Below are 12,628 nucleotides of genomic sequence, written 5' to 3'. Positions count from 1 at the left end.
GTATTAGGTCAAGCTCACCAGCTTCAGTTACTTTTTAAATGTGTTAAAAAAGTTCCAAATCACAACAACCAACATTGTATCACCTTGGCAGTAGTAGTACCAACCACGAGGTGAGAAAAGTTTAGAGTTAACCAAGCGTGAAACGGTTGTAGTGGGTGTGCTATGGAACCGGCGGTCGTGTGAAAACAAAATCGTGTAAAAAAAGAATTTTTTTTTTTTTTTTTTTTTACACTACACAATTTTGATTTTAAGAAAAAAAAAACCATGCCCCTCATATTTCAGATTTTAGGTGTGGCGGATGACGGCAAACAACTTTTTAATTTTGGATTTACCTTGGAAATGTGATTGATATCTGCACCTTACAGCTATCATTCCAACTTAGACAACTTATCAACCACTGTGACAGAAATACAAACAGATTATTTGTTATTTTGACATGCAAACTTCAAACACCCATTTACTCTTTCTTAGGCAAGACTTTTTTTATATCGCCATCCCCACCCCCAAAAAAAGATGATTTCAAATAAAAATTAAATTTTATTTTTGACCAATTAGTGCACCTGCCAAAATGAAAAAATGGAAGTTTCAGAAAAAATAAAAGTTTTTCTTAATTTTGTTACGCCGTTCGCTGCCTTGAACTTTCCAAAAAAGTAAGATAAGATAACTAATTATGTAAATTTGTAACATTTAACCATCCCATTATTACACTGTTTACATTTCACCAATAAAAGTTTATTTTTATTTTCTCCTCCATGTGGATGTTTTAGCAAAACTACTTGCTAAATAAGAAAACAAAATTTTTGTTTTAAATTTTTCCGCCCTCCTCCGACAGTCTTTTAAAGAATATGGTCGGGAAACGAGGTATAAAAAATGTCTCGTCTTACCATGGGTAGGTTAATAGAAGTGGCATGCTTATTTTAGTTTTAGCTCTTCTTTCACACTGCCACTTTTTGGCATTCACTGCCAACTTTGAGCTGCCCATCTCAAATGACCTTGTGAAGTTTGCAATGCAATATAACTGTTTCTTTCTCTCATAAATATTTACATTGCTCTTTCTCTTCTGTTATTAATATGATTTATATATGTCCCACATCTCATTTCTACTGGGTACAGCCTACAAAATCAAGCGTTCAAGTTACTGTTGAAAAGCAAAGTGTTTTGCTGTTGATACATCATTTATACTGTACGAAAATAGGAGGTATCTTATTTTATATTTATAGTTTTACATTTTGTTGAACACTGTAATTTAAAATTTCAAAAATCAATGCAAATAATTAAGGTTTGTTGTGTTTTTGTGTGTGATGATGATGCTGTTCTAAATGGAGATTTATTTTTATGTTATGTGTCTACCTTCGGAATATTGGTACTATATTCAAATAAATTTATTTGGTTTGTATTAATTTAATGGTCATAAGTTTGTTTTACAAAACCAAACAGAAAATTTTCATAGTATATTAGTCCTAAATGGAATCTTTATATGGATCTTTATATCATAAATTAAGATTTTGAATTTGGTACAGTCTAGCATGAGCATATTCCTGGGCCTATCACGTTCTCAATTGTCAGTTGTAAAGTTTGATTGACACTTTGGGATAGTCCATTGTGAGTCTGCAAATAATATAGAAATAGTCATTATTTATCGTATTTATTTACTCAATGCAGAAAATATTCATATATAAAGTCTGAAAAGAAATGTCTGAAGATATTTTTTTTCACAAATGTATGAATTATGATTTTTTTGATATATTATTACAAAGATTGAAATTTACTTTTTTACAATAATTCCAAATATTTGAAATTGGCAGCTGCAGTGCCGCGCCAGTACCGACATGTAATGTAAGATAGACACACTGAGTCATGAAGGAACGGTTGAAGCATCAAAGGAGAAGGGCAGACCCCATTGATATATACATGAATATTTAGATTACTGTAGTCATTTTTGTTTTTTAAGTCTGCAGAAATGGAATATTAAATGTCACTGAAATTACGTTAAATATTATTAAATATTAATATATCTACTGGTAAATGTTCACTCTTGTCTGACCCCTGTTTTTGTTAAATTTTACAAATATTTATTCATTATGATTTGTTGATGCCTTGAATAATCTTGTATAGTTCTACACTTTTTTAGAAGTATATGGGGAGCATTTTCCTTTATCGTATAAAATGTATTAAATAGCTAGAGAAAATCACCTTATTGTATCCATTTTATTTTTATGCTTATGTAACATATTACTGCTGCACAAATTAAAATTATTTTTAAAAATTGTACTTTTACAATTGTCATACAATAACACATTCTACAATTAATTTCCATAGTTTCTTCATGTCTGTAAAATTATGTTCCTGCTATGCTATTATACTAATGTACAATCTGATGCCATCATTATCTCCTTACTAATTATTTCTTTTGTGTGATTGTGTGCTCCAGTCCATTCTGTTGGGCGAAATTTCCAGTATTCGTATAAGCCAGCGTTTTAAAAATAAGTTTGTAAATAATGTGCTTAGAAATATATCGTAATTAATGCACTCTATATAAAGTACTGTATGTGAAAATACTTATTTTTATTTTATTTATCTTATTTTAACTGTTTTTAATCTTTATCTAGACCTATTTTAGCAGAAATAGTATATCAATCTTGGAATGTAGTTTTGGAAATCACAATACTTTAATTAAAATTGTTTTAGATGCATTTATATTATACCTTATAAAATAGATGTACAGAGTTGTCAAATTATTTATAGAATGTAGGCGAACAATGAAATAAAGACAATCACAGGCTTACAGTATATTGTTCTTGTTTTCTAGGGGATCTACTTGTCCGGGACTACCAGGCCACTTGAATATAATGCATATATATATGCTCGGAATTGGTACCCATCTTACAGAAATTCTGGGATCGCTGGATTGAATAGGTCTGCTTTTGACCATGCCTTTTGATAGGTCTATTCCATTATATCAATTTATTCAATAAAGCATTGTATTGTTTAAAGGAGGGCCATGGATTACCTATTTGGGAATGTTTTTTTTTTTTAATAGATTAAAAAAAGTGCCTTCGACATTTCAATAGTAGACTCCCTTGTTTGAATTTCCTGAAGTCGCTAGATATTGTTTCAACCACAGATCCTATATACAGATACACTTTTTTTAAATTTTTTTAAGAACACTGAGGCTGAAATTTAAAATTTAAGAACAAAATAAAAACAACTTGAGGCTGAGGTAAAATGTCAAATGAGATTTTTATTTTTTGAAAAACTAGAAAAACCAAAAAATATATCTGTACCTTAAGTGCAGTAGGTGTGACTATGTAATACCTCTATAATACAGTACAGGAGGTGTATACCTACTTGTCATTTGGGGAAGTTTTTCAGTGGCCTTTTTTATCGGGACCAGTTTTTCCTGGGGCACTTTTACCTATATTCCAGTACAGTGTACACTGGTACGATAATACAATTGTATGTTCGAAAAGTGTGTAACATAAGAACAAAATAAGAACATTTTGAGCCTGAAATCGGCCAAAAAATAATAACACTGACTAGCCTGGGCAAAATTTTACTGGTTCTTATAAAAAAAAAAAAAAATGTATGTATATAGGATCTGTGTTTCAACCAAGGAGAGGTAATGTAATCACATCCTCCATCACCACATTGAGGTTGCTCATCATAGATGCATACATTTTTCCCAGGCACTTGATTTTGATTCGCTGCATTGTGGACTTGAACACTTCGACGAAACCCCATGACGCATGCGTGTTGCTACGACAATAACGTTTTGATGATGATTCACAGACACGCAAAACTTAATTGCATTTCAAGAATACAATAAGAATCGAACACTTTTTCTTTATATCGTTTTTAAAACAGTATTTATTCCATTTTCTCTATTCATTGTTTCAACCAGACATCACCTGTCATAGGTAAATGAAACGTGTGTATATAACATGTATGTGTACAGTACATTGTATAATTGTTTTATTCGTCATTTAATGGGACTTGATTAAAATGTTCATTCAAGTAGTATCAGGACGAATTAAGTCCGACTTAAGAAAACAAGATCTGTAAGACTGAACTTCCTTTTCCTCTAGGACGTGGCAATGTAGGAAGAAACTTTTATCCATGTACTGTAGACCTATATAATCGAATGTTTCAAAACATAGTATAATAGCTTACAGTATGCAAGTTGATAGTGTCGATGTGATTATACCAGTTCTGACGCTTAAAGTTTCTGGAATAGGCCTACTCATACAATCAAAAATAAAAGTAAGGCTGACTTCTCATATATTCATGTGATTTTGTAATGTGCTAGGCTCATCATCTATTCAATAAACGTTAATTCCTTGTTTTATGTTAGAATACAGTAAGTGGAAAGAGTTTCGGTATCAAAATAGCGCCTGTCACTTTATTTAGAGATTTATTTAGCGTCCTCACGTAAAATCTTAGAAAATACGATATTAAAAGGGTGCTTATTTACAGAAATTGGATGCCTGTTAATCCTACCGTTCGGACAAAATATTAGATTGACCATGGAGGTATAAAAAAGATAGATTGACACAATAGGTCATTCCAGTTTATGTCCTGAAACATGAAATAATGTAGGCCTATTGCTTTTAAGGGGTAATGCGATATTATCACTACTCGATTGGGATTGAGAAACGCTAAACACGACTAACTGCACGTAGTAGTGGATCAGAATTTCAGAGAAACAGGACAAAGAACTCAGTTCATTTGGTTCATTGACGTACGCGCAGGCTATTGGAGAATTTTCTGGAAGTTCATTCTCCTGGGTAAAAATAATTCCACACAAACCTTTGACCCTATCTATGTCAAAAGTTGCACGTCGACAGTAATGATTATATTATAATTATAATCTGCCCAATAAAATTGCGTCTGAGTTGCGAAATCCTAGCGCCATTATTCTTCTTCCTTTATTTGATTGGTTGAACTGTTTCCAGGGGGCGTTCTACTGCGTATGATTTCAAGGTTGACTGATAACATGTAAATTACTTATGAATAATAAATAACCAAGGGTTCCCTTTCTTTGTACAAAACAGCTGTATGAAGCTGGAAATTTACCAGCTGATTGTAAGCTGAGAAACGGGGATAGTCTAGCGGTGATTTTTATTCTGCATTTTGTGAACATACATTATTACATTAAAATTTTATGTTTTCTGCAAATTGTCAGTTATACGAATATCATCGAGTTGGTTTTGAAGAGGCACTGTAATTGGAATCGTTAGGCCTCGCCTGCAGGGTTGGTAAATTGGCCTTCCTTTCATCATTCACCACCTATGAGGAGGGAAGCAGGGGAGCTGAATAGCTTCTGCATCTTTCTGTAGCTATTGTATCAATGAAAATATATGAGATGATGTTGGACAAAAAGGAAAAGCCGAAGCCGACTTTTCCAATTATCGAAACTGTAAAGAACTTCGAGAATGAAAATGGTACGTACCTACTATTTCCTATTTTTGTGAATTAGGCCTAGGCCTATATGTTTAAATTGTCAAACAAATTGGGCTAGCCTAGGCCCTATAATAACTAGGCCTAACCTCAGTGTTACCTAGGCTAGACTAGGGGCCTAGGCTAGATAAAGAAGGTTGTTTATGAGTTTGCCTCTACAGCTAGGGCCTAGGCCCTGCTCTAACTTAGTTGCAATACTGACAAAAGGGTTTTTTAGGTAGACTCTGGCAGTAATTATATTTATTTGCATTCCTTTCCTTCTGTCAAATACTAAAAATAAGGCCCTACTCTAGCCTAAGCCTATAAATAAATACTGTAATAATAATATAGGCCTAGCCTAGTTATTAATAGTAGTAGTAATATACTATAGTATTACTATATTTTTTTCAATTTCTGTTCCCCAAACAAATTGAAATAATATAATTTATATTTATACAGTTAAATTATGAAAGAAGTGATACACTACATACAGTACACTAAACTATTGTGTTAATGACTTCAATCTTCTTACGGGTTCTAAACCTACATGTAAATATATCTTAATTTAATAGAAAATTTTATTTTCGCGCTAAAAAAATTTTTGCTACTTGTACCAAAATGTATGTGTTTATTCCATGTTGGTTAATATGAAGTGCCATAAACAGATCGTTCATTATACAAGCACAACCAAAACACTAAATACACTCAAAAACTCCCAAATTCTGCTCCCAACATCCCGGTCCCAGTGCATTATCAGAGGACATGCATTCAACGTGAATTGAAATTCCAACTCTATTCTCAACATAAGCTAAGAACTTAGGTTAGGTTGATTAGGACCTAGGCATACCTAATTTTGAATTACCGGTACCTTTTAAAGAAGAATCCTGGACAGTTAATTCTATATATAGATTTGTACTTATTCAATTTAATTCATTTAACTTGTTACATTATACAAAGTACATGAAGCATGAATGAAAACAAAATTTGTGGTGAGAATGGGAACAGAACTGTGCATTGTATTCTCTCTATTGTGTGCAAAGCATGTGGGGGCACATGATGTTGCAATAAGCTGTAGTGCTGTATTCGCCGGTTGAACTTTCATGATTCATACAAGGTTGAGGAAAACACCCTTTGTTAACAAGTGCGGTTTAAAAGTGGAAATTCCCTGTCTAATATTGTGCAATCAGGGCTTAACAAATAAAGTGAAGTGTGCTTATTATAGTATTAGACTTTTCATAATGGCAGTAAATCTAAATTTGTTAATTTCTGGTACAAAAACAGCTCGCTTTCATTTTATTAGTCTATTTGGCAATGTTGCTTAACAATGTACTATTGTTAGCATACTACAATTCTCACTAAAGTTCAATCTTTCTGTTCAAATTAACTGTTTTTGGTTTCGTTTCTATTCATTTAAGTTTGTTCCGCCTCTCATGTTGGTACCAGCTAGTTCCATTATTATTATCATAGTATACTATTATCATACAAAGCCTATACAAGGCCATACCAAATTTACAGTTTACATGTTGACTGATGAAATGACATTTAAAGTTAATGTACTTATTTTTAAAGAAAATGCATTGCAACTATTTTAACAATATCTAAAAGCTGAACGTATGATCGAGAGGTAATGTTCTTATTTCTTGTCTGGAATCGATCGCTGGGCTCCACAAATATTACCCTCGCATGAGAGTTAGACGGGACATGGTACAAGTGTCGTATTATAGACCCAGCCGTAATTTCTAATTTCATTTGGAATGACAAAAAGTGAAATAATGATAATAATAGAAATACTTTCTTAGTCGGCTAATCTGGTGGTAGCCACCGTGTGTGCACTGAACCGTGGAGATCTTTAGGTCGCCAGTTTAATTCCCATCACTGTCTCTCCTTGTGTTTCAACTGGAGGACTGAAATACAAGTTAAAATAGCGCACCGTCTTTCGGATGAGACGTTTAAGCCATTGGTCCCTTGTGCATTTATGGCCCATGTGCACGTTAAAGAACGCAGTACACTCTTCGGAAAAGAGTAGGAGATTATTTCCCCGGTGTACCGCCCAATCATTACCAGGACCCCACTGGAAATAAGTCTTCTTCTAGACTTTGTGGGCTATCCTTGGTGTTTACACTGAATAAATCCAATCCCAGGTTTTTGGTTTCTGAGGTTAATGTCATAGCCCTAATATTTTTGTTCCTTACCTTTATTAAGATAAACTATTGTTATGATTTCCCTAGGAGGAAGGCATACAAAGCTTCGGGTCAATTGGTCAATGTTGCCTTCCTAATCTTTAAATCCTATTCTGTATTATTGAACTTGATACTAATCTTGAACCTCAGAGAAGCCAGTTGCAGGTCAATAGCTAATAGTTAATCTATCTTTATTATTGCATTGTTTTATTTAAGAGCAGTTTAAATTTAAGTGCAAACATGCTGCACCAAATAGAATAGCATAACCAGTATTCTCAAGTCTTGTACAATACAAGTTTAAACATGATTTACAGAAATTGATGCAGTAGGCCTACACTACATACAACCTCATGGAATATGATAATTTTCACAAGCAGAAATGCTGCAGACTAAAGAGAAATTGTAGAATAGCTTTCTAACAATGCAGCATAATTTACCCGTGCCAGCCAATAGAAATCAGACTGTCCTAGGTACACTATTTAATAAAGCTCATATTCCTTGCCCTGGACACTGATGAGTCATTGCATCATTCATAATGCTGTTGCTGTACCTTCATTCATCCAGGTACCATATCTCATTCTTAAATGAGTACGCATCTATTTGCGCATTGTGAAGGTTAAGAGGTTAATAAATAACTGATTTGTCTCATAGATGGGGTTTTCAAAGTCTGTTTTCAGCTAATTCAAAAGCACTATTTTGTTAATTTGTTTAAATGCATTAACTTTATTATTATTTAGCTATATCATTAAAAAAAGAAAATATTTCCCTTGCCCAAATAACAATACATGCATAATTACAGTACAATAATCAACATATTAATTATATTTAAGGATGGGAAAGGGGTAAATAAAGGTGGGTGGAGGGCCATGAGATGAACTTTAGACTGGAAAAAGTCCAGGCTGGGTGGTTGCCTACCATAACTACATCCCTGGGTATAGTATGCACTCAGAACATCACTGTTAAATTTGCCAACATTTTCATCAAGGTTTTATTTTAGTTATAGAAACACATGTGTCCTTTACGATGCTAATTATGGTAATTAAAAATAGAACATCCATGCTTCCAAGGCCATAGAAGTCAAAAGGAAAAACAGCATCAAAATTGTCCTTGCTATACTAGTTTGTTCAATATAAATTATGACTTAAAATGTTGTAATGAGAAAGGTCAGGCACTTATTTGACAATACTGTCTGTCAAACACTGAAAAGTGTAAAGGAATATTCAGTATTTGGCATAAATATAAGGCAAAAAAAACCATGTTTTATGCCTCTTTAATAATAGACCAATTGGGTTCTACATCAGGGGAGGGTGGTCATAGAAATGACAAGAGTACTGTGTTTTAATATTCTCTTGTGAAAAATATGTATGACCCCCTTAATTGATTATCCATATTCTATAAACTCAAGTTGATAGCAATTAATATTAATGATAACAAGTCTCTAACTGTACTGTCAAAATTGTTATTGGCTGCATATGTCATTGGTTGATCCCTGGATATAATTGTAAAGATTGAAGGGTGGTCATCTGTTGCATACTATATGTAAACAATCATAAGCATATGACAGAACATGTGATCTGGAGGCTAAACCACAAGTCACTAGAGTGATTAGTAATTCCACAAGCTTCCAATTCATAATTTTCTTGAAACTGCTTAGATACGGGTTGGTGCTCCCCACTGTAAAGATCAGGACGCTACATACAAAATCTTTATTACCAGTACTTGTCAATAGATATGTTAGGACTTTGTACACAGAATCCAATTAGTTTTGATCGGGCAAACAAAAGTGAGTTTTAAAAATGGATTCAAAATTCTTTTTTATCACAAATTTGTTGTAAATTGTTACACAGCAGCTCATTCTCTCATTTTATTTTATCTTTCAGATTCAAGAACTGCCAATGCGCAGTATTTATGTCTTGAAGAAGACCTTAGCGAGGCCAAGATGTCCCAATATCTAACCGATCTGATTCTAAATGAACTAAAGTCTGTACGAGAAAAATATGTACAAGGACGATTATTAATTCCGTGTGATCTCCCAAGTAAAGTGGCACGAGACACTATGCGTATGTCAAGAAATGAACCTTGTGGTATCCGTGGTTGTACCTTATTAATTGTATTTGAGGATAGCGAGATGTGCAAGAAAGTTGGAAAAGTGCAAATAGACCCGAATACTGTAACAACATTTGAATTAACTTTGATTCTGCACATAGACTCGCAACAATGGTTAGTGAAAAAACTGCCGGCATTATTTAGGAGCTGGTCGGAACCAACGACGACAGTACGACCGGGTTTCAAGATCACAAAGAACAAACTATATCGAAGGGACCGGCGAATATCAGAGCTCCAAGCAATATGATTTTGACATTTTCTGGCCCAAAATAAATGCTTTCCTGAGCTTTGTAGTCAGAAAGATGTGAAGAAGCTTGATTCAGAAATGCTGATGGAAGAGATTTTTTTTTATTTTGGAAGTACAGTAACTTGGTTCATTATAATATATATATTACTTTATTAGAGCCATATCTTCAAAGAATGTCTTAAAAAAAAACACCAGTATTTTGATGTGTCTTATCAGTATCAATCTAGAATTATTTTAAACTTGCCTGTTTAAACCCCCATGGTTTAATCAAACTAGTGAGGTTAAACAAGTAATCTCCAAAAAAGAGCATACCTATTAGCACTTGCGTGCAAAAAAAACAGTATTCTTTTTATACAGTTGTTATTAAGGGTAAGGACAGTAACAATTGTCTTAATTATAGTATCTATTTGAGATGTTATGTTTTTGTAAGTTTTTATGTAGTACTATTTGTTATTCCTTTTTATAATTTTTCTACTCTTTTTAACTATACAATATAAGGGTTATTTTGAGAATATTCCTGTCCTTCGAAATTGACGATGTATTTAAATTGTTATTGTACACAATTGTTTTGGAAGGTTTGCTGAATGGTTTGGTGAAGTACCATAATAGTTGTATGTAATTAGCAAAATTAGTTTCAAATTGTGGATTAGCAAAGTAAATTCATCCTGTTTTACAAATTTTAAGAAGTTGCATCCCTCCATGTAGAGTACCGTAGTGTAAACTGTCTAAACATAAAGGTGACCTTGTGTCTGAAGGAGTAATGGACATTGTATGGATGAAAGGAAAAAGCTAATTGGTTGAATAGGTTTAGGCACATGAGGGTAGCATGAACCAGGGATTAATCCCTATGATAACCACCTGATTCTCCAGTCCCCTGTTATTAAAAGAAAACTATCCTTCTTTGTTGCTCTTTTGGGTACGAATTAAATTCAATGAGAAAAGCCTTGTTTAAACAGACATTTTTGTCACATGATTTGCCATGAATGCTGTTTAGTGCCCATTGAATGTCACAATTTATTTAAACTTAGGTATACTTTCCTCCATGGTTATACTACCACACACCGAACCTTGCTGGACGAACTTGGTAAAATTTGGTAGATAGTAATTATGTAATGCAGCGTTGGGTAACTGAAGTGAATGTGTGTGATGAACTTGAAAGAAATACAGGAAACTGAAAATAGTTATGTTTCTCCTACCTGCTGTTTGTAACTATCTGACATATTAGGTCGATAAATACACTAATAAAAATAATAAAAAATTATTGGTATTCATGTTGTATTCAACTCGACAGCAGTGGTTAAGCAATGAGTGCAGTTAAAATCATTCATAATTCTCTGAAGGAACCCCTAAATGTTGAGCTACACTGTATGATATTCTAGAATTCTGTCAAGTATTTGGTAACGTTAAAGAAAATTATACAATAAATTGAGTACTAAAGTCAGTATTTTGTCATTTATACAACAGAATTTAATTGCAATATTAATTATAAACCATTTCTTTTAATGTTAAGGTGTTTTTGTTAACTCTGTTCTTTCTCTTACTGAAGATTGTCAGATATGTACATCTAAAATGATAGATTGTTATCAATTTACATGGTCAATAAAGGGAAGGCAAGAAAGAGTTCTGAAAGTTTGAAGTATGGAATAAGATTAATGGAACTAAGATTCTTAAAGCATACAATATTTGCAATATTATAGATATTTTCTTTCTCTATTCTCTTTCTGTTTGAGAACTGTTTTAAAATGAGATTGGAAATTATGTAGTGCACAAGTGAGCCTTGAAATTTAATTAAATAAAGAGAAAACATGAATATTTAAACAAGAAACAAATAGTGTGTTTTCATTGCTGTATGTTGTAACTGTTTGTTTTTGTTTACTTTTTCAAAAAACCTAAAAGTTTCATATGAACATGGAATAGCTCATCTAAGTACATTATACAGCATTTTACCACAACAATCTTTACAATTGATAACCATCCAAAACTTTGCGGTCTATTCATTTTTGAGGAAATCATTTTCTTCAAATGTTTATAAAAACTAATAATTACGTATATAGCTTAATACTAAAGAATTAAAACATTTAATTTTATTAATATCGCAAATATATAAATACCAGCTGAACCTGCCAATACAGTACAACACTATCAAAATAATGACCAACACACATGATTGGTGTCAATGGAGTATAGTAAACAAGACAATATATTATATATAGTAGGCATACACAGTTTGAGGTGGGGGAATTGACTTAGCAGCTGAAAACAGCTGATTAATGTAAATACGAGAGATTTGCTGTAAATCGCGAGGACACCACGTGCTGCTAAGAATGATGAAATTCTGGCCATAAATGATTTATGACGTCCTTATGAGCAAGAGCTACAAAATGACGTATTACTTCCTTGACGTAATCAAATGATTTGGCCTTTAATTAATATAATTCCATTTTGTCGAATTATTAGATACACTATCCTATATACAACCTTTTATATTTATAATTGCATGACTCAATTCAATGTGCCATGATTGCCCGTTATACGTTGTGGATATGATTGACAATTATGACAGCTTTCTGATTTGCGTCTGTGTTTCCGACACGAGTGCCTTTATCGTAAATGCTCGAAATAAGTGCCGCACCAAACCCGATTTTTTCGCCAAGCAACG

General features: G+C 33.0%; 2 protein-coding genes across 3 annotated transcripts in view; both read left to right on the top strand.

The window, feature by feature from the left end:
• Positions 1-2,790, top strand: part of LOC117121834 (leucine-rich melanocyte differentiation-associated protein-like) — a 26,404-nt gene extending 23,614 nt beyond the window's left edge. Inside the window, exon 8 of the transcript XR_004447635.1 lies at positions 8-2,790. The gene's annotated coding sequence lies outside the window, so the exon portion shown is untranslated. The remainder of the gene's footprint in view (positions 1-7) is intronic.
• A 2,246-nt stretch (positions 2,791-5,036) lies between these two features.
• On the top strand, positions 5,037-11,798 carry LOC117121828 (protein scylla-like). 2 transcript variants are annotated; one of them, XM_033267195.1, is made up of 2 exons: positions 5,037-5,441; positions 9,497-11,798. In XM_033267195.1, exons 1-2 carry the CDS (start codon positions 5,348-5,350, stop codon positions 9,967-9,969), a joined length of 567 nt encoding a protein of 188 aa, XP_033123086.1. In that variant the 5' UTR covers positions 5,037-5,347; the 3' UTR covers positions 9,970-11,798. The 2 variants fall into 2 exon arrangements, with proteins under 2 accessions (XP_033123086.1, XP_033123087.1); XM_033267196.1 differs by lacking the exon at positions 5,037-5,441 and adding an exon at positions 9,245-9,399.
• Positions 11,799-12,628: the final 830 nt, after the last annotated feature.

Source organism: Anneissia japonica, unplaced genomic scaffold (assembly GCF_011630105.1).
Source record: "Anneissia japonica isolate Jap-2015-1 unplaced genomic scaffold, ASM1163010v1 scaffold2392_len1475705_cov187, whole genome shotgun sequence".
Taxonomy (NCBI): Eukaryota; Metazoa; Echinodermata; class Crinoidea; order Comatulida; family Comatulidae; genus Anneissia; species Anneissia japonica.
The sequence above is the reverse complement of the archived record's forward strand: the minus strand, read 5'-3'. Positions and strand labels throughout refer to the sequence as shown.

Bases quoted from the DNA above. Each gene is read 5' to 3' on its own strand.
- LOC117121828 (XM_033267195.1), top strand. From the start codon at position 5,348: ATGAAAATATATGAGATGATGTTGGACAAAAAGGAAAAGCCGAAGCCG. The intron at 5,442-9,496 runs GTACGTACCTAC...TTTATCTTTCAG, and splicing joins GAACTTCGAGAATGAAAATG to ATTCAAGAACTGCCAATGCG.